Genomic DNA, 22450 nt, shown 5'->3' on the forward strand with positions numbered 1-22450 from the left:
GACAGACATACATATATAGCATATACATACCTGGACGTAAAGAAGGATAGATCCAATACATATGTATGTATGCGTAGGCATGAGTATTTTTAGTCACAATCGAATCAATCGAAATCCAAAGATATAGATCAAATATGCATAGAAAACTTGAATCGTTCGTTTGTAGGTATCCAATCTGTGAGGGAGTAACCAATGATACGAGCTATTGAAAACTATCGATAAATCGATTCATCGATTATTCTTAATCCAAGCAACGATGATCAATCAGATATGTCAGTTATCTAACTCGATTACTCGAACTGATAAGCATTATATGCTTAAAGATTGGCAATTAAACTGTTTCCATAATGTCAATATGGTTAGTCTTGAATAGTTTTGGGTGCTTCAATCATAAAACATAAACCAGACAAGCATACATACATACATACATACATACATATATGAATATTGAGGACATAAACGTGAATTTTTAGCAAACTAAGAGTACATATAAAATAGAAACTGATTTTCAGGATCATACGACATATGCAGTATAAAAGAAATCGATACATACAACACACACACACACACACACACACACAGACTCATACACAAACAAATACATACATACATATAAAGGGCAAAACAATTAATAATATAAATAAAATATTATACAAAATATACTTAAGTAAAGAAATGGAAAACCAAAAGGTAAATTCAACTATGGCAACAAACACGAAACGACACTTGACAAAAAAGGTAAACAGATAAGCAACAACAGCAACACTTGTAAATAACATTAACCTACACACACACACACACACACACACATACAGACACACACACACAGGCATACATATTTTACAATTAGTTAATTTTACATTTAATCTAAAAGCGAACAGCAAACATAAAAAGAAAATAATAAAAAGAAGAAGTAAACGAAACATCGCATGCATTATATTAAAGAACAAAAGTACAGTCTATAATAAAACATATACATATATATATATATATATGTACAATATATATATATATATATATATTGATAAAGAAACACAACGCAAAACTTAAGAGACGAGAGTGAGGATGAATAATACAAAAAGAAAGGAAAACAAAAAAGAAAACCAAATCGATATTGCATACGGCGAATGGAATATGGAAAAATGGAAAAATGGAGAATGGGAAAATGGAAAACTTATGTAGGTTCGAGTAGGGGAGGAGGAGGCTGGAGGCAAGTGTGTGTTGATGGGAAAACAAATTAATAAAAACAAAAAATTACCAAGTAATATTATAAAGAAACAAGAAAACAAAAAAAAAAAACAACAACAAAACACATATTAATTATATATTAATTATTATAATAATAAAAACAAAAAAAAAATTATTATTAAAGATAATGAAACGAAACACAACAACAACAACAACAACATTATTATTATAATGCGATACAATTGAGTAATCAACAAAGAAAAACAAAAAAAAAACAATTTGACAAAACGTTGTATGATTTTGATCAGAAAAAGTAAAAGTAATAATAATAATAAAAAAAACAAATAAAAAATAAAAAAAAACACATTTTCGATTTGTTACGAAATATACATAAATATAATTATGTGAGTTTTCATTTTGGTTATCGGGCTAATCGATCTTCATTCAAAAATGTCAGGCAATGCTTAACCCAGGATCACAGGATCTTATAATTGGGCCTGTTCTCGTTTTCAATTGCAAATGAGCTTCTTAAACAAATGTTTGACTTTATATGTATTTTCAAATATGTCAAATTGCCATCAAACTACACTTTATCTTCAAAATTTATCCAAAAGACTATGTAAAGTTGGCAAAAATGATTTTGCCCCAAACTGGGCAATTGGCAATTTGGCCATCTGAACAAGTTCAAAGATATTTGCCTAACTTTTAGCAGTTTACATTTTGAAACCCAATCAGAATGTCTCTGATAAGTCCAACTTCAGCAAACCACCAATAGATGGAGCTACACAGGGAAATGACCGCCAGAGGGCTAGCATTCAATATTCCATCTAAAAGTTGTTCTCCTCTGCCCAAGGTGGGAAAGTTGCTTCAACAACTTTCACTTAGTCAAGTTTCGAACCTCGAACCTCAATGTTGAAATTGAAATAATTGACTAACGTTAAATTGAAATGGAAATTTGAATTTCCTAATTTCTTTTTCCTGCTTTCCCAATTCGATACGCCCTTTATTGAATAATTTTTAATTTGGCTACATAAAATCAATAGTTGTTGTAAGCATTCCTTAGATATCCTAAAGCAACATTCGATGGGGAATTTTCTAAAGAGTTTATTTTGTTTTCCAGCACACTTTCTATAACAAGATGACTAAGCAGTGTCTCCTTGGTTGTCGAACTTGATGCTGCAGATGCATCCTTCTCTCGATGGGAAAGTGAATTTTTAATACTTGATTGTTGCGAAAAGTATGCAATGAAATTTTACAACTCTACTTATTTGGCCTGTTTGTTTCTCTTAATCTCTTATGAATGGGGAGAATGTGAGTATAATCAATATAGCATATCATAGAGGAACAGGATCGTTTCTTGTATACCCTTCAGGTCAGGTGTCCAATCCATTTAAAACAATTTCGCCCAACGATAGAAATCACTTGAAAAACTTCCGGTCCACATCATATTGAATAACGCCAAATAAATGAGTAAAGCAAGCAACAACAAATAAAAGAGTGTCTCTGATAAATATCTATCCAATAGTGTAAGCAATGGACATATATACCTATAGATAAGTATATCCTTTATTTATAATAGACAGCTAAATCCTTACTCCTTGCTAGGGAAGGGAGGGCGAAAGAGAGATCTTGACGATATGATTTACATGCGACATAATTGCCGTTGATTGAATTGAAGGTTGTGTCACACACACACACAAAGGTGAGATGCCACGCCCCGTTTTGGCCTTAGTATCGTATGTCAAAAAGCAACCGAAACAGATGCCAGTCAAGATAAGCCAAAGGGAAAATGGGAAGAGGGAGAAAGAGAGACTCTAATATATACACATATCGCTTTCTTTTTTTCTGTGATTTTTTTTAGCTAAACGGAAATGCACACTGCAAGCGGAAAAACACACTATGTGTGTGTGTGTGTGTGTGTGAATGATTGTTGATTTTCGCTCTCAACTGAATGTTTGCTGGTTGATTGCAAATTCGAAAAATGATAAAAATAAAAATTCTGAAATAAAATAGGCTTGAAATTACATGAGGACAGTCAAGCTACCTTATCATAAAACCAATTAGCTTTCGTACTAAAATTTTTAACCTTCCTTCCAACCACTTGAAGTTAATAGGTAAACTAAATTTAGTCGAATGAACTATAAGCTTAGCTTTTATTTCGAAAATATATTAATATATATCAGTTAAGCATTTTGGTTTAAAAATTTGACTTCTTAGCCAACCTTCACTGTATAAAGAGTGCTTTAGCTTTTTGTCATTAGCTGTTCGCCGTCATATTTACCAAACTGAAGCCTATTTAGCCAAAAAATTAAAGTGTTGAATTACCACTTGAACAATGGCAACAGTTCGTTGAGTTCAGAGCATCGACTAACCCTCATGACCCCCTCACAACCCTCTCACGTGAATTTTACAATCACCGCCAACAAAAATTGTTGTTTGAGCTTATAGCAACAACAAAAAAAAAATAAAAGTAACAAAATATTTGGAATATATATTTTTTAAGCCGACAGGCGCAGAGGTAACAGAAGAAAAAAAGAGTTGTAGAAAAAGCAAAACGAATCACAATCAAATGTCTCCCTTTTTCCAGCTTTTAGCCATTTTCTAATCTGTCCTTCTCTCTCACTCGCACTCTCTCTCTCTCTCTGTCTGTCTCTCTCTTGGTCTTTTTGACACTGGCATTAACACCAAAAACAGATTTCTGATTTATTTATTTATATATTATTACATTTGACTGATTGCCGAGTCCCTTTATATACATACATATGTATGTAGATTTGAACCATCCCTGTCGCTGGCTAAACTCATGTATTATGAATAAGTTGATTGTCGTGTGCGTCTATTTAGGATCAAGTGTTGATTTTTGTTTTGTGTAACTGGCAAATCATATTATGATGCCATCTATTATGCAGTAAATTTGCCAGAGTGTAAAATATAATTCAAAATCCCATTTATCTGCCAGTAGCAGATAGCACGTGCTTTGAGTTACAAAAAAAAAATAAACTCAATACTGGTATAATCAACTCAGGGACAAAACTGAATAATAGAAATCTTGCAGATTCTTAAGGAAGGCCATTTGATTTAGTTTTTTACCTTTTTGAATACTTCCGAGCAGAAAACTAAACTTTGTAGATTCCGCTCTCTAGAGAAATATTTAGATAGCTTATAGTCTGGAGAAACAGCAAAGAGAATTGTAATGCTTTGAGAACCACGATTTACCCCCAAATATATGCTATGATTCGTATCTCTAAAGATTTATACACACTAAAACAAAACAAAAGACATGATTTTGGTCATCCTTGAAATGGTTGAGTTACTTTAACAAAGAGAAAGAAAAACTATTTTTATTTTTTGGCTGGATAGCCCAAATATCTTTATACTTTGGCGCAGGACAACTCACACATACATATACACACACATATATGTATACTTATTGTATCACACGGCCAATTTGATGACATTATTACGCCAAAATGCACACACTTACACACACACACACAGAGAGACAGGAAACATACAACTAGAGAGAGCAAGAGAGAGAGATGGAAGAAAGGAAAGAGGCAAGTTGAGTTCTTTGTCCTTACGCTTGACATGTGTTTTAAGCATGAAAATTTCAATTTTTCGCCTGATAATTTCAATTTGCAACAATGTTGCTCAAAAATTTTTCTCGTTCGACAATTGCAAAACTGATTCGTTGCGCCATCATCAACGTCCTTTTCTTTTTTTTTTCTCTTCTACATTTTTAAGGCATTTTCCATAGTTTCGTTTTTTTGTTTTGTGGGGTCGACCACAGTCGTTTGGCCACAGCGGGTAAGCCAGCCCGTGACGGTCCTTAAATCGGTCGGTTTGGTCGTTTGGTCGATTGGTCGATCAGTCGATCGTGTCCTGCACTGCTCCATAATAATGATGTGATGAGCGTGCCTAAATGGCTATAGAAAATTGTGTGTCCCATGTCCCATGCATGGAGATAGATATATGTATATATTTGTCACGGCACGTCCAGTTTATGGGGTAATTTTGCACATTTTGCCGCAATTTTGTTCGTTTTCCTGAGTTGGGCATGGGATTGATGTATTCATTTTGAAGTGTTAAGTGGTCGCGTGTGACCAATTTGCTTGTTGTTCAAGGCACACACAGCTGGGACACAGATAATGTGTGATGATATAAGGAAGTAAGGCAAAAGAACTATGCAGCTGGTTTTTCAATTGGCAAATGCCAACAGCAAGTACATCATCCTTCAGTCACTTTAAGCAATAGTTGGGGAATTCCTAAAATAAGATGAAGACAAAGTTTAACGAAAACAAAAGACATGGTGGAGTCTACTCTACTCACATGGCTGAAGCCAATACTTAAACGAGTTCAAGATTTAAAAATTTCTATAGACTTGGTCAAAATCAGAAAACAAGAAAATTTGAATAATTCTGTTCTGATTTATGATTACACCAAAAAAAGAATGCATTCATTTTGATTTTGAAATTAAAGATGTATTTGAAATCGAAAACAGGAATAGACCTAATAGTCTAACAATTGAATAATGCTTTAAATTGACACGAAATTAAACAATAATATATATTTTTATGCAATTTATTTGGTTTCATTTGTACAGATAAATAGATCAAATGATTATTTAGAGAGAGAGAGAGAGAGAGATGCGTCACTTTTTGGTAAACATTTCGAGTCCAAGTCCTCCAATTGAAGAGGATATCATTTAGTTTGAGGGCCAAATTGTGTTGATGCATGATAAATGAAATTTTCATCTCTTGTCTAAATAATAATTTGTTGGTAGTCTGTCAAAATTAACAAATAAAAAACACAAATGAAAGCCAAAAACAACAAAAAAAAAAAAATTAAGAATTAAAAGGTTTTGCTTTATGCTGCCCTACTCAATGTCCATCTATCATCATCATGATCTACTTCTAGGGCTTCGCTTGGATATATAAAACCCTTTTTTGCACTTCTTTCCCTGTCCGCATGCTCCTTTACTCTTTCAATATTATTTTACATGGCCAAACAATGCGACGCCACTCGAAATGAACTCCTGAAACTCTGCAGAAAATTACACGCGTCACGAGAGCCAACCAGGTAAACAAGCAACACGGGGCAACAACACGGGGCAATGCAAAGGTGTAAAAAGTCAAAACAATGACAAGAAAATTAGCTATAAATGTTGCCCCCTCCCCCCCGTACCGACTACTACTCCTCCACGGCAAAACCAACTTCGCGTGCGGGGGTTTTTGTGAGTTGTGCAAACGAAAAAATGGGGGAAAAGTGGGTGAAACAAAACAAAAACAACAAAAAAAAATGGTTTGCAAGTCAATAAATAAAGGAAAGTTGGTGGAAAGAGCCAGGCGACAGATACACAGAAGGTTGATTAATGCAGGGCCAAAGGTCTGACAATAAACAATATTTAATTTTACATGTGTAGCTTTGATAAACAGGCGATGTGTATGAGGGAGATAGAGAGAGAGAGAGACAGAGAGAGAGAGAGAGAGAGAGACATGAAAAAGAAAGTGACAAGGTTGTTAAATTTAGGCATAGCAGACAAATTGAAGACTCTCGACTAAAGTGGCAAGTAAATGTTCTTTATACCCTTATTTCCTTTATCTTTCTCTCTTCTGAGGTCTTTATCATTCTCTAATTAAATATGTGAAATTTAAATGCATTTTCCTAGCTTATTTTGTAGCCAAATACTGAGTAAAAAGATTGAGAAGATCTGATCCTTACTGAAACATCATAAGCAACAAAATGATCTATTACGTCTTTTTTAAGGATAAAAATATCTGCTAAGTTATGCTATGTCAATTATATATTTAATAGTTTTAAGTAGTTAAGCGAGCTTTTCAATTCTAAGTGCATTTACCTAATGATTACTCTATATATTTTCATTTGGAACTAATCAATTGACTCGATTAGGTGGCGAAACGCTTTTGTTGCTATTTTCCAAGGATATTTCTATGAAAGAGCGAGAGAGAGAGAGAGATAAATAGAAAGAGAAAAAGCTTCGCAGTAATGTTAACAAAGTTAATTAATGAGGAATGCCTTTTGTTTTAATTGTGAATGCGAGTTGCGAGATTTGTCCTGGAGCCAGAGTCAGAGTCAGAGTCAGAGTGAGGGTCAGGGTCGAACATTAGTTGACGAGCTGCCGAGGTGAGAGATGAGCTTGATGATGAATTCGAAACGGTTGCAATGTGGCAAGGGGTTGGGTTTTGTAGGGGGTTTGACCAAGTTAATTGCATTTCTTTGCAAAAGAATGCCTTTCGTTGAGCGAGTTAGCGCCCCGCTGCGACCGTTGGCACAACACAAATCAAGCCAACGCGCACTAGGAAACGGCAAAAGGAAAAAAAAAAAAGAGATGAATTGAAAACAAAATAAAAAACGGAAGAGGTGCGAGCACTAATAAGGTTAGCACTTTTGAATGGGAAACGCAAAAACTACGAGAGGTAAGCCAAAGGCAATAATATGTACATGTTCTTCGGCCAGGGGCAAGGGGCGAATGGAATGAATTCGATTAAAATTACATTTTTTACATTTCACTCACTCGACACATGGGCAAGGGGAGTAGAATAGAGTAGAGTAGAGTACAGTGGAGTGGAGTGGAGTGGAGGTTCAGCGGAGCAACAGCAGGACGCTGCGGGAATCCTTTTCTTTTTTTTTTTCTTGCGCTCTACTGATTGTTGAACGCTCGCACAATTTGCAACTTGGTGTGTGTCTGATGGTGTGTGTGTGTGTGTGTGTGTGTGCAACTCTCATTTAATTTTACTTTACGCTTTTTTAGAGTTTCATTTGCCAATTGTGGACAAAGGACAACCCTTGGGCACGCCACAGGATCCCGCTTTCTCTCCCTCTCATTCTCACTCGCCGTTTGCCCGCCCCTCCAGCCACGGAAGATCGACGGAAGCAAAGCCGGCCACGTTGTGGGCTCACGTACCCGGCCACAAGCGAGGTCTACCAAAAAGCAACCCCCGTAACGTCCGATGTTCACGTCATCGTCCTCATTCTCATCCACGTACTTGTTTTCGTTCTCGTCGTCGCCGTCGCCGTAGCCGTCGTCGTCATCATCATCATCATCAAAAAGGACACTTGACGGGTACAACAAAAGCCGATGTTGCGCTGTATTTTATTCTCTATTTGCCTTCCCATTCTTTCATTCAGTCAGTCATTCATTCATTCATTGCGCGCAGCTTTTAGCACCGTTGGCTTCGACTTCAGCTTTTGTGTATCCTTTTTTTTTTCTTTGCTCCTTATGCGCACTGCTCCTGATTATCCTTTCAATTAAATTGTAGCGTAACATTTTCCACATCGTTGACAACACGGCAAGAGACACACTGAGTGAGTGAATGTAGCAACTCCTGCTGGCCGCTTTGTTAGAGACTTCTCCTCTATGTCCTGTAAGTGTTAATGTGTGTGTGTGTGTGACTGAGTGTGTAAATAAGTGTGAATATACCACGGACTGTGCATTGTAAATTGTTGCATAGCAACTAACTGCGAGTCCAAGAAGATGACTGTTGATTTTGCTAATGGTCTCTCCTTTGGCAACTCATCTACATTTATGCAAATTTAACTATAGGTTAGTTTAGCATTAGTATCCAACTAGGAAGTTGCTCTTAGTTTAAAGTTTCGTGCTTGGTAATATGAAACGATCTCGTCAATTGGCTGTTCAATTACATTACAGTAGGCACTTCCCCATCACCACCATCTACTTGGAACTGACAGTAAACCGATTTGTTTATGGTTTTTAACAAATTGGTGACCCCGACGATGCCTACGATGCATAAGAGTCATTTTAAGAGGAAAAACCCTTATCTATGGCGCCACTTGCGGACAGACGGATGTCTGTCTGGCTGCTCTCGTTCTTATTCTTATGCTGATTCGGATGCCAATGCTGCTGATTTATGTGTGATGTGCAGCAAAAAAAAAAAAAAAAAAAAAAAACAGCAGTTGGCCTGACGTAACTAGATGAAGAAGTGATAGAAATTTGTTTGAAACACTTGTCCTTTGTCCTGTTTTGGGTAATTTGTAATACGAAGCCGAGTAAACTAATGCCAGACTTATTACTTAATCAATATGCCCATTTTTTTTTTGTTTTCTTCGAGGTTTTTTCATTTAACTGGAAGTAGTGGAAGATGTTTTGACACTAGGATAACAACACAACACTCAATACCCCTTGAAAAAGGACACGCCGTAGATAGGCAGATAGGGTAACTAGGAGTGGCAATTGGAACTGGGTTTTTTTTTTTTTTGGGTGCCATTTTTAACGCTCTCAATTTCGTAACGATACTTATCTACCTGATCACAATGATGATCCTTCCTTCTACTCGGTGAACTATTTTCAGGCAACAGCAGCACCAGCAGCAGATGTTGATTAAGAGAAGATTTTGCAACTGTCGTCATATGTTGTTCTATTTTTTTTTTCAGTTTCTCTTAATTCCTTAAGGCTAATTCACGGCACTCGACATGAGGTCCTCGATAAGCAGCCAGCTCTACTTCTGGCTTGACCATTGGGTGCTCAATTGGCTTGACCACGGAAGTGACCAAGAGGCAACCTCGAAACTAGCATTCAATGGGCATTCATATCCAAAAGGGATTCACATAAAGGGGGGAGCCAGCATTGTCCACATCACGACCGCCTGGAATGAATGAATGAAGCTGTTACGCACTGCGCACCCTAAAAACTTCATTCACAGTGCTCCTCCTTTTCTTTTGTTTGACGAACTTTGCTTTATATTATTACTTTCGATTGTGATTTTACCAGACGTCCGTTCCCTACTTTGGTCTATCGCCCTTTTCTCTTCTCTCACTAACTATATAATTCAGCCATATATAGAGCTGAGTCGGGGCATTAGTGCCGAGGCACGCATGCATTCTTATGGGTTGGTTTCCTCACCTTCAACCTCAACTTCGACCATGCAAATCTACATATTTTGTATGGAAAAGTAAACTCAGCGGTATTTGAGACCCGGAAACACATTATTTGTGGACAGAACGGGTGATCAAAAATTTTAAAGCCAAGTAAGTGAACTTACCTTTCCCTTGCCCTATCGTTTGAAATATGAGCTCAATTTAGGTTTCTGTTGGCGGTTTACACTCTTTAATTTATTTGCGAATTTTGTTACCAAGATTGTTTATATACTTTAAAAATTTTGAATCCAATACGAAATGTTACGAACACGGTAAAAAAGTTTTATACAAATGCGGATATAGCAAGAGATGGGAAATAATTTTGGGATTTTTCAGCTAGTTTTCTCCATCTCCGTTTGGCCTGTCAGGGTTTATTTGCCCTTGCCAGCTGCAAGGGCAAGCAGGGCATTGAGCGTAGAGGTCCGGTTTTTGTCATCCATCAAGTTGGGCTTAGAGAAGTAGTCTGGTTGTCGCTGGCCTGGTATTATCGGGGGAGACGTGGTCCATTTCTGAGGTACGGCATATGCATCAGGGGATTTCGGTTTATTCAAATCATACAGTGGTCGTTTGAGAACGTCCTTCCAATCGGGCAGGCGTTCGATATGGAGTATAGGCAATGGATTCGTGTCTTTCTTTGGCGGATTTGGATTTGGTATTTCACGTCGCAAACGCTTCCTGTCCGAATCAGATATTTCAAGCAAGTGCGGGTTCCTTTTGTAAATGGCTTCTATAAGCATATCCGTTGTTGGACAACGATTTTTTTTTTTTGACGCCAGCATCTTCTTTGCATCAGGACCTGAAAGAATTAAGGCAAGTTAAAAAAACGATTGGAGGGGACAGAGAGTGGGAGAGAGAGAGAGAGGGGGAGAGGCATTAACTAACTTACCCAAGGCGAAATCCTTAGCTGTTTTCAGCATAACCCAGTGATTGCGTAATTTCTTCCACATGGCTCTTAAAATTTTTAACTAAAAGAGAATTAGGAAGGTTTTAAAGTCACCGAAAATAGTTTAAGTCCAAAAAAATTCACACTTTCAACTTTGGAATATGAGACGAAATGTAAGTAATTATAAAAAATGATTTGTTTTTATAAAAATTTGTTTATAAAAACAAAACTAAAATTGGAATATTCGGAGCTAGATGTGTTCGACTCAACAACTTATCCAAAAATGAAATCCATAGAGCCCCAACGCCGTATGTAGCCAAATCATGGCCTACTACAGAGAACCTGGCCAAAGTCAATGCCAATATGATAAATGTATTTTGAATTTTTCGTTTCAACATTTAAGTTGGGTGTGTTGCTTGTTTTTTCTTTTATCGAGACGAAAGGAAATGAAATGACCGGAAGTTAAATCAAGCCAACTTCAAATTGATAAAGGAACAGAGAAAATAACATACACAAATAGAAGAAGAACCAACAAAATTTGCCAAAAATATTCCATCAAATTGGACAGGAGGACCACAGAAAGTCAAGTCCTGGTCCAGTTCATGTCCATGCCGGTCACGTAACAAACTAAACTAAATACAAATATTTTGCTCTAGAGGGAAGGTGTTGACCCTTTGCGAATAATTCAAATAAAATTTACACCTAAGACCAAAAAGAGAAGAAAAAAAAATAACAACCTAAGACCTAGACCGAACCAAAGCGAACCGAACGGAAATCCTTTTTCAATTTTAAAAAGAGACAGCAAATGCATGTGGCAATAAGTATGAGCCAGAGGGGGAGAAGGACAAGTGGCTGGAAGAAATTTATATAAATTGAGTTGCTGGCCACTGAAGTTGATTATGGTCTCAACGCTTCAACGAATCTGAGCCAACAAATTTTCTCAATTCGTTTAAAAAATATATATGTATGTATAGGGGAAAAAAAATCAACAAAATCAACACCAAAAGGCCAGCCAGTCAAGGATATGGGAATATATGTATGTATGTATTCATGTGGGCATGTGTGTCGGACTAAGCCCTACGGCTCACATATCAGCCAGCATTAAAACAAAGTGGGCATCAATGTATAGAACCCGAATTTGAGACCTCCACCACCTCCACCCAAACAACCCCACTCTGATCTGTCGAGTAGGGAAGTGGGGTGGGGGACGAGAGAAGGAGAGGAGGTAGTCGGCGTTGTGTTACTCAATTTGGTGAAAACAACAAAAAAAACTTAGAAGGAGGGCCACAAGAAAAGCAAATAAAAGAATTGTCTACGAACTTTGGGCAGAATCTTTAATACTCTACAAAATAAAAAAAAACAAAAATCTTATCTCCATCATAGTAACATTGTTTTTTTTGCTTCAAATTTTTAAATAGTTAACAAAAAAATGTTGAAAAATTACAAAGAAAAATCCACAAAAAGTCAACAAAAATGCATGCAAAGCGATGTCCTTTCATAGTCTAAGAGAATATTTTTGTTTTATATTTTGGTCGATTGCAATTAAGCTTGTATTAAGTACGAAATTGTGTATCCTTTATCCTGGCAAAGAGTATCAAAAACAATAGGAAAAAAGCCCGAGAAAAAAAAAAAAAGGGTAGTGTCTTCTTTCATTTTGCCACCGACTCGACGGGCTACTTTGCGGATCACAATAATGGCCAATGGACTGAGGGATAGCAGCGGATTGGGGGCATTCACTTATCTAACGGGTCCGAAATTATTTACGCCTAAAGCAGCAAAGCCGATTTGTGGACTCCACCCCCAAACCAAATCTCAATCGCAATCCCAATCCTTCCCCTCCCATCCACATACACATGCAAATGCTGGCCAGCTGTTGGTCTCCGAGGTTTATCTCTTGGAACGGAAGTCGGAAAAACGAATTCGTGTGAAAAATTGACATTGTCCTGGTCCAGTGTCAACTTCCAACGAAAAAAATAGGACAAGTGCGAGAGCATCCTGTGTGTGTGTGTGTGTGTGTGTGTTTATTTGTATCGCTTGTCGCACTTATTAATTGCATTTCGATAATAATTTCATGCTCATTACCAGGGCAAGTCCTGGATATGCTCGTCTGTGTAATGTGCCCTCGGTCCTTCGTATTAGTTACACCAGCCGTGTGTAGCCCTTCTCCTCCTCCTGCTGCCCCTGCTGCTCCTGCTGCTCTGCTTGTTGTCGTTAAACAGTCGCTAATTGGAGACGCCGACGCCGCCTCTGCCGTTGACACACATGTGTAACACAAAACCGCATTTAAGACATGGGCCTCGGACCAACCACCAAAAAACAAAAAACAAAAAAAAAATATCATACGTAATAAAAATAAAAGTCAACTCCTCACTTACTACCCATGCGTTCAGTTCCGGCGAAGCACTAAAACTGTGCTCAGTTGCCAAAGAGGGAAAAAGAATGTTTTACACTTGAACTTGACCTGTCGGCTTGGGGGTGAGAGCTATGGGTATTGCGGGTGTAAGGTTAGAGCAATTGAAAATGGTATGACTTCGATCCGGGGAGGGGTTAAGCATTTGCCTGGACCCAGGACCCAGGACCTTTCAATGTAGCAAAACGCATTGGTTATCGATTTCATGCCTATAATTTGGCATGAGATGATTGCAAAAATTTGCTGCACCGCCCCTCCCCATCTTAAACGTTCAGATTACGTTACTATACATTTTACACGTTACCACGAAATAGAGAGACCCAGCTGAGAAGCCATTTTAATATATATATATCTTGGCAATTTTCTTTAATTTTGATTGAGAATTTCATTCAAAGGTCTTTAAGAAATTTGGTCTTTAAGCGAAATATGTTCGAACAGCTGCTGCCAATGGCCGAAAATCAAGTTGATGGCCATAATGTTGTAGAATGTTTCCCTATTTGGGTAGATATTTCGTTATTTCTTGTTGTTGTTGTTGTTGTTGTTGTTATTTTCATATTTCTCTTCTGCTCTTTTTTAATAAATTTCAATGCAGAGAGCAAGGGGGAGTCCTGGACACACACAGGACAGTGGAAGTCTGTTGGAGTCTGGTGTGTGAGGACATTTCGCTGCTGTTAGCGTCTGACGTCCCTTTTAGCCAGTTTTCATCAGTCAGTGTGTGTTTTTTTTTTGTTTTTTGTTTTTTGTTGCTTTGTTGTTGTTTTTGTTCTGTGTTTGCTGTTGCCTGACTGAAACTTTTGCATGGCTCATTTGAGTACAAGTTCCTCTTCATTTATTTATTTTATTGCGGCCTCATTCGCGTTATGAACTCAATGGTCTGTGGACATTATTTTAATAATTGCACAACAACAGCAGAAGCAAAAGCAACAAGAGCTGGAGGAGATGAGGCCATCCTCTCATTCGTCCTTTGGTATGTATGTACAGATATATATGTCCAGCCACCCCCAATTTGGTAGCCTTTTTGATATGCTGCTGTTTGCTCTTTATTACTCGCATTCCATTGATTTTCATGGATGGTTCTTGTTGTTGTTTGCATTTTGTTAATAAAGTTCATATTGTTGCTGTTGCTGTTATTGTTGTTATTGGTCAACCGGAAGACATGCCAAACCGTCTACCATTTAAGGCATCTACCTAAATGAGACGGACTACTATTCTGAATCTGTAGGCTAAGCTAAGCTTACACATATTTTGTGGCCTAATTTATAGTGAGTGGATCAATTGGGTGAAAAAACACAAAACACAAAACACTGTAAAATAAAACTCATACAAAAACCCAAAAACTAGGATCAATGATCGATCCTATGCACACACACACACACAGGCACTTCGAGATAGAGAGCGAGAGGATCTCTCAGTTGTTGGGTTTTGTTTGTGCCATTGTTAAGGGGTGTGGCCTGAACAAGGGATTAAGACAAGTGGCCAGGCGTGGCGTTACACAATGGAAAAACAAAAGATCACCGATCATCCACCTGCGATAAAGGATTAACCAGCATTCAATGGGCAAGCGAAACGGAATGCAGCCGACAGTTAGTCTAGCGAGCATCCTTTCCGCATGCATTTTTGAGATTTCGAAATCTTTCCACATATCCTCTACATGAAAGGAACCTAAATGCGGCTTAGCCGAAATGCTAATGTGAAAGCCCATCGCTCTCTATTATATGCCATTATATGAGCTCGATAAGAGCCCACACACATGTATCCTGTGTGGGTTAAGGCTCTTTACTTAAGGCTTTTACCATTTTAGCCCATTCAGCCCATTGTTGGCCACAAATTGTTGAACAAAGCAAAGAATGGCAAAGACCATAGCGCCGGCGCTGCCATTTGATCGATCGGCAACAACATGATGCCCATCTATAAGTATATACTTATGCATATTGTCTATTAGTTGAAATCCTTCCACAAAGGCGGTCTCTAGCACCCACGCCCATATTCAGACTCCAAGTCATTCCAAGAGAACATTGCCACTGACTTTGAGTCAGAAGAAGAACTTGTAAATCTTCCTTGGAGAATGTCCTAGTCTTAACTTGGCGAAACTTTTGGCTCTGTCTATTACCACATTTCCTCACAACTTTTTTAAACTAATAAATTCCTACGGAGACAGATAGATCCCACATATCATTCCATTTAAGTGCAACTGGCTGAGTGAATTGATTTCGAATTCTGTTCGCTGAAAAGAAAAAAAAACCGAGCCGTTTCAATGCAAATTTCTTGCATTTTTCAGACAAACTACTCCTGTGGGATTAGATACACTACTCTCTACTACTATTCTACTCCACTTTAAGGTTTTTTTGTTTGGTTTTTTGACCGGGAAAAAGGTTTGTTCGTTTGCATAGTTTTTGTAGCTCTTGTTGTATTTGTGTTAGGTTTGAATCTCGCCAGAGACCGATGAGCTCTATGTTTTTAATCAGTGCAGCTTCCGTTTTTTCCTCTTGGCTGACTGTTTCTCTCTATTTTTTGTTCACTTTCATCAATCCAACCATTTGGGTTCGTCTGCCGTTTTGTCACCAAACTAAGCAGTCAGTCAGTCAGTCAGTCAACATGGTTGAAGCGTGTCTGTGTGTGATATTTGTCAACAAGCGGAACTATAAATATGCAAGCAATGCTCGGAAAATGGGAAAATTTGCCATCATCTGGGCATCCAAGCTTTACTGTGCTGTGCTGGTTGTAGCAGTGTTTTTAGCAGACAGTGTATAGAGAGTAGGCTTTGATATTTCACTCAAACCAATTGCCAAACTGACGTGGTTCCTAGTCTCTCACATATTTCATTTCCATTTTTACTTTTTACGTTCTGGTACATCCATTTTTTACACTCTCGACAAAAGTGCAAAAAATATATTCAAAAAGGATAGATAGATCCCTCGTACACACAACAACACAGAAAGACAAGCCAAAAGGATATCGTAAACAGAAAGGCATCCAAACGGAACTGCTCTCTCTATATAAATATATGTATATCGCGTATACTATCCGTTCGTCGAGTGTTGTACGTGTGTGTTAATATCTGAAATCGAGCAAAACTTGCATTATCCTTTTCTCTACTTTCTTCGGTTTTTGTTTTTGAGTGGCAAAATTTAAAGCAATCGGCCCATTGAGCAAAAGATATTGCAGAACCAGACCAGACCAGACCAGACCAGACCAGACCAGACCAGACCAGGATCAATCACGGTGTCCGTGCTGTGACCGGCTGAACGTGTGGCACACAAAATGTTGCATCAAGCTAAGTTCAACACCCTGGGAAGGGTCCTTCGCTTGACGCTGCGTTCTCTGCCTAAAGGTGAGTCCAACCATTTTGTCAGTCGTCTGTATTCGAGGACTTCAACTGACATCAATAAGAAACTTACACTACATTGATAGGATAATCCATAAGATATTAGATATTAGATGGTTGTGTTTCCCTTTGATTAAATTGAATTTCTCTTCTCTTTCACTTCACTCACTAGGCTCAGAGTGCGTCCAGTCGTGTGCTGGATCGCGTTCGTTTGGTGACGTTGCCAAGAAGCCGCTGAAGATGCCCCAAACGATGGTTATGGCTATGCCAATGTCAATGCCGCAATCGAGCAGTTTGGCCAATACATTGCCAATGACCTCCTCTTTGGTGGTCAAGTGCAAGCACTCGATTTCGATGTTACCCGATTATACGAATCAGCAAAAACAAAAACAAAAACCATTTGCCATCCATGGAAGAAACAATGGAGTGAACCAGCAACATTTTCATCAAAATCATAATCAACCCGATAATCGTGCTGGCATGTCAACGAAAGCGGACCAACTGGAGGAGAAGTCTCAGCAACCAGAAGTATCGCAGCCAGTACCTAACCGTGGACCGATACCACGTCCTATGCACAATCCATTGAGTCGCCGTCATACAGTGGATCGTGCACGTCTCCAGTATATCAATGATATGTTCAAGGAACTGGCCAATGAGGTTGAAACCCGTAAACCCAGGACCAAGAAATTCGTCTCCCGACAATCATTGCATTCGGGACGCATTGATAAAATTGACTAATGACAAGCAGATAGTCACACTCCCCTATATTATTATCTATGTTATGTATAAACAAAGTGTTATTTAGTTTCTGTCAACCAAATCTCAAAGGCGGATGGAACCTTCATTATTTACCGTTCTACTATTTATTTTTCCCTTTTTTGGACTTGGATGGATGAATATAGTTTGAAAGAAGATCTTTTACGAACAATTCGACTTAAATTATATATAAATAAATTGTGCCGCACCAAAATCTCACTTCTCACTTATTTCCCAATATAAAGCTAAAGCTCTATCGTGCCCCTATGGGTGGGTTGAGCGGGTGTTCCGTTGGTTGCTCGGTCGGTCGGTCGGTTGGTGTATCAGAGTCGCCAGGGCAACAAAGACCAACAAGAAAAAAAATCATAACGACAACCGGCAACACATAAGCCGCCATGTAACGGATGTGCGATGTGCAGCAACTGTAACAGGCAGCCAGCACACACACACACACACACACAAACACACCTCTCTACACACGGGGGCACACTCACTGCATGCAACATGTAACAAGGAAGACGAAGAAAAAAATAAAGCGAGGCGGCATTTCGCTGAGAATCACAAAATGGGTTGCCCATGAAATGCGGGAGATTGGGGAGGAGGAAGAGTAGCCCATCGAGGTGGTCCCTGTTGGAGAGTTGTTACTGTTCCTGTTGTTGCAACTCGAACTCAAAGCTGCCCAAGGGCCACTCGATAGCAAATGAGACTGCAAAAAACAACAACAAAAAACAACGAAAACATACCAAAAACGAGCTGGTGTGGCCAAGCTTCAGTTGAAAGAGAAGAGAGAGAAAAATAGCATACAAAATGGTCAAGAGGAGTTGAAAGGTTGCCACTTATACATAATGCATAAGAAATCCATCTTGGTCATTCATGAATGTAAAGGTACAGTTGTGACCAAAAGACAAAGATCCTTACACATTTACTTTATAGTGTTACAAAAGTCAATGAAACTGCACGCAATCTAAATGACTTTAAAAACATTTATTTAAAAAACATTTCAAATAGTTAAGATACACACATATGTTATAATGCAAATTGCGGGGGCGGACCTACACACCAAATTAGTCGAATTCGACAGAACACAAGTTTTTGGATTCTCCAGGAGCAGGACAATAGATCTGCATTCAAGGATTTGCAATATCCTTTAATAAATATTGCTCGAATTTTTGTAAGGGGGTTGCTCAGAAAAATGGCGAAAAATCACAAAAAACGCATAAATGTCCTTACAACGTAGTCATTTGAAGGACGAGCAGGATGTTCTTTAGTCAGATTGTAGGCCTTAATGATCCGCTTCGACTGACACTAACAGATCCTTGAAAGTCCTTCAGGAAACTGAGATAAAAGGACTTTTCTGTTTGAACAAAAATGCCAAATATCTCGCGAGTCCTGTGAAGGATCAGGACGAAAGTGGTGTGATAAAACTCCAACCATCAAGGTCTATCTCCGGTGCAAAGGACATCTCCGTAGTCCTGTCGAGAGCTGAGATATTAAGGATTTTATGGTTTTGGTCCAGTTTTTTGGCTTCTTGGTTCAATTTGGGACTTGGAAAAAATTACAAGTCCAGTTGTTGTTGTTGTAATTTTTGTTGTTGTTGTTGTTGTTGTAATTTTTGTTGTTGTTGTTGTTGTTGTAATTTTTGTTGTTGTTGTTGTTGTAATTTTTGTTGTTGTTGTTGTTGTTGTAATTTTTGTTGTTGTTGTTGTTGTTGTTGTTGTTGTTGTTGTAATTGTTGTTGTTGTTGTTGTTGTTGTTGTTGTTGTTGTTGTTGTTGTTGTTGCTGTTGTTGCTGTTGTTGATGTTGTTGTTGTTGTTGTTGTTGTTGTTGTTGTTGTTGTTGTTGTTGTTGTTGTTGTTGTTGTTGTTGTTGTTGTTGTTGTTGTTGTTGTTGTTGTTGTAATTGTTGTTGTTGTTGTTGTAATTTTTGTTGTTGTTGTTGCTGTAATTGTTGTTGTTGTTGTTGTTGTAATTGTTATTGTAATTTTTGTTGTTGTTGTTGTATTTATTGTTGTTGTTCTTGTTGTTGTTGTTGTTAAAACAAATACAACAACAACAACAACCACAACAATTACAACAACAACAACAACAACAAAAATTACAACAACAACAACAACAACAAACATAATTACAACAACAACAACAACAACAACAAAAATTACAACAACAACAAAAATTACAACAACAACAACAACAACAATTACAACAACAACAACAAAAATTACAACAACAACAACAACAACAAAAATTACAACAACAACAAAAATTACAACAACAACAACAATTACAACAACAACAACAACAATTACAACAACAACAACAAAAATTACAACAACAACAACAACAACAAACATAATTACAACAACAACAACAACAACAACAAAAATTACAACAACAACAACAACAACAACAAAAATTACAACAACAACAAAAATTACAACAACAACAACAATTACAACAACAACAACAAAAATTACAACAACAACAACAACAAAAATTACAACAACAACAAAAATTACAACAACAACAACAATTACAACAACAACAACAACAATTACAACAACAACAACTGGACTTGTAATTTTTTTCCAAGTCCCAAATTGAACCAAGTAGCCAAAAAACTGGACAAAAACCATAAAATCCTTAATATCTCAGCTCTCGACAGGACTACGGAGATGTCCTTTGCACTGGAGATAGACCTTGATGGTTGGAGTCTTATGACACCACTTTTGTCCTGATCCTTCACAGGACTCGCGAGATATTTGCCATTTTTTGTCAAACAGAAAAGTCCTTTTATCTCAGTTTCCTAAAGGACTTTTCAGGATCTGTTAGTGTCAGTCGAAGCGGATCATTAAGGCCTACAATCTGACAAAAGGACATCCTGCTCGTCCTTCAAATGACTGAGTTATAAGGACGTTTATGCGTTTTTTGTGATTTTTCGCCATTTTTCTGAGCAACACCCTTACAAAAATTCATTAATATTTATTAAAGGATATTGCAAATTCTTGAATGCAGATGGGTAGTCCTGCTCCTGGTCAATCCAAAAACTTGTGTCCTGTCGAAATCGACTAATGTCCTGCGGAGATATCGCATCGAGAAAATGATCCTTTTTTCGTTTTTTAGCTCTAGAGTCCACAAATCCTGCCGCAGGACAAAAAGACATGGTATCCGAAGATGTCCTTGACGATCTCTACAGATTGGCATCAAAAAATGTTGGGGTCATCTAAGGATGCTGGACATGCAATACTCCAAAAACGTCCTTTTTCTCAGCTACTCCGAGGACGTTCCAGGACCCGATGATGTCAATCGATAGGCATGGACAAGGACTTTAAGCGGGCCAAAGGATATCCCAATCGTTCTCAAAATGACAGAGTTATGAGTTTTTTTTCTGTTTTTATACCATACACCCATAGGGTGAAATGGTATATTAAAGTCGCCAAAATGTATGTAACAGGCAGAAGGAAGCATCTCCGACCCCACAAAGTATATATATTCTTGATCAGGATCACCAACCGAGTCGATCTAGCCATGTCCGTCTGTCCGTCCGTCCGTCCGTCCGTCTGTCCGTCCGTCCGTCCGTCCGTCCGTCCGTCCGTCCGTCTGTCCGTATGAACACCTAGATCTCGGAGACTGTAAGAGCTAGAGCCACCAAATTTGGTATGTAGACTCGTGTAGTATGTAGAGTGATCAAGTTTATTTCAAATTTTTGCCACGCCCCTTTCCGCCCCCGCAATTTAAAAAAAGCGTTTATCTCAAAAACTATTCCAGCTAGAGACACCATATTTGGTATGTATATTCGCTTAGTAAGTGCGCACATTTTGTATATATAAAAATTTTGCCACGCCCTTTTCCGCCCCCGTAATTTGAAAAACTTGATTATCTCCCGTATTTTTTTACCTTATGCAATCAAATTTGGCACACTTAAATATAATTTGAATATCTAGCAAAATACCAAATTTGATCAAAATCGGACAATAAACAGTCGAGTTATGCATATAAACGTTTTTCCATAAGGCCGGAGTTGGCCGTTGGCTGGTGGGGGCGCTAGGGTGCTCGTATGATTGAGTGAGCGAGATAAGTACTAAGATATGCTTGTAAGAAGCATGTGAAAATGCATTTGTTTAACAAAGTTGAAATATTTGCCTTACTGGTGTATGGTATACCTAAGTCGGCGAGACGACTTACTTACTTCATTTTTTGGACTTGTAATTTTTTTCCAAGTCCCAAATTGAAACAGAAAAGTCCTTTTATCTCAGTTTCCTAAAGGACATTCCAGGATCTGTTGGTGTCAGTCGAAGCGGATCATTAAAGCCTACAATCTGACAAAAGGACATCCTGTTCGTCCGTATGAACGCGTAGATCTCGGAGAGTGTAAGAGATAGAGCCACGAAATTTGATATGTCGGCTCGTTTATTTCAAATTTTTGCAACTCCCCTTTCCAAAAGGCCGGAGTTGGCGTTGGCCGTTGGCTGTTGGCTAAGTCGACGAGACGACTTACTTACTTCATTTGTTTTTAAGCTGCTCGAAAAAAGCTCCACCACTTCTGGGATGTAAACTGAAATTCAGACAAATAACTCGTACTATTTACCAGTGTTGGCAACTGCTTTGTGAACATTTCTTATCCCTCTTGAAGACACTGCCGCATTGGAGTATTCTAGTCACTTGTACAATGGATGCAAATAAGTTTTTTCACTTACTTTTTGTCTTACCTGTTTCATATCCACCGATTCCCCCATACCCATTTCTATTCACATCTCGTGTGGCCTAGTGTATGCCCCGACCGTTTCATTGTTTTGTCGAGCATCGTTTTCGCATCCATTGAATCGAACGCTTGGTTTAAGCGTTTCACTTTCAACTCCGTTTGATGTGCACACAAGTAGCTGACGTTTTTTGGGCATACAAATCACACTAAACCGAAATGCGTCAAGGCGGCAGCAGTAGCTTAACTATGCACACACACACACACACACAGCACATAGAGAGAAAGAGATACTAG

At 38.2% G+C, this 22450-nt stretch overlaps 2 protein-coding genes across 2 annotated transcripts; one reads left to right on the forward strand and one right to left on the reverse strand.

Moving 5' to 3' along the window:
- Window positions 1-10250: 10250 nt before the first annotated feature.
- LOC6641261 lies at window positions 10251-11254 on the reverse strand. The gene is made up of 2 exons (XM_002064186.4): window positions 10970-11254; window positions 10251-10879 (listed from the first exon to the last, which is right to left on the reverse strand). Exons 1-2 carry the CDS (start codon window positions 11028-11030, stop codon window positions 10455-10457), a joined length of 486 nt encoding a protein of 161 aa, XP_002064222.3. The 5' UTR covers window positions 11031-11254; the 3' UTR covers window positions 10251-10454.
- Window positions 11255-16186: 4932 nt separating this feature from the next.
- LOC6641262 lies at window positions 16187-17671 on the forward strand. Its single transcript, XM_002064187.4, has 2 exons — window positions 16187-16707; window positions 16874-17671. Exons 1-2 carry the CDS (start codon window positions 16638-16640, stop codon window positions 17437-17439), a joined length of 636 nt encoding a protein of 211 aa, XP_002064223.1. The 5' UTR covers window positions 16187-16637; the 3' UTR covers window positions 17440-17671.
- The last annotated feature ends 4779 nt before the right edge of the window (window positions 17672-22450 follow it).

This window comes from Drosophila willistoni (genome assembly GCF_018902025.1).
Source record: "Drosophila willistoni isolate 14030-0811.24 chromosome XL unlocalized genomic scaffold, UCI_dwil_1.1 Seg141, whole genome shotgun sequence".
Classification (NCBI taxonomy): Eukaryota; Metazoa; Arthropoda; class Insecta; order Diptera; family Drosophilidae; genus Drosophila; species Drosophila willistoni.

Coding starts and splice junctions, on each gene's coding strand:
- LOC6641261 (XM_002064186.4), bottom strand. CDS start 11,030: ATGTGGAAGAAATTACGCAATCACTGGGTTATGCTGAAAACAGCTAAG. Junction 10,880..10,969: donor AGCTAAGGATTTCGCCTTGG/GTAAGTTAGTTA, acceptor TAATTCTTTCAG/GTCCTGATGCAAAGAAGATG.
- LOC6641262 (XM_002064187.4), top strand. CDS start 16,638: ATGTTGCATCAAGCTAAGTTCAACACCCTGGGAAGGGTCCTTCGCTTG. Junction 16,708..16,873: donor GCTGCGTTCTCTGCCTAAAG/GTGAGTCCAACC, acceptor TTCACTCACTAG/GCTCAGAGTGCGTCCAGTCG.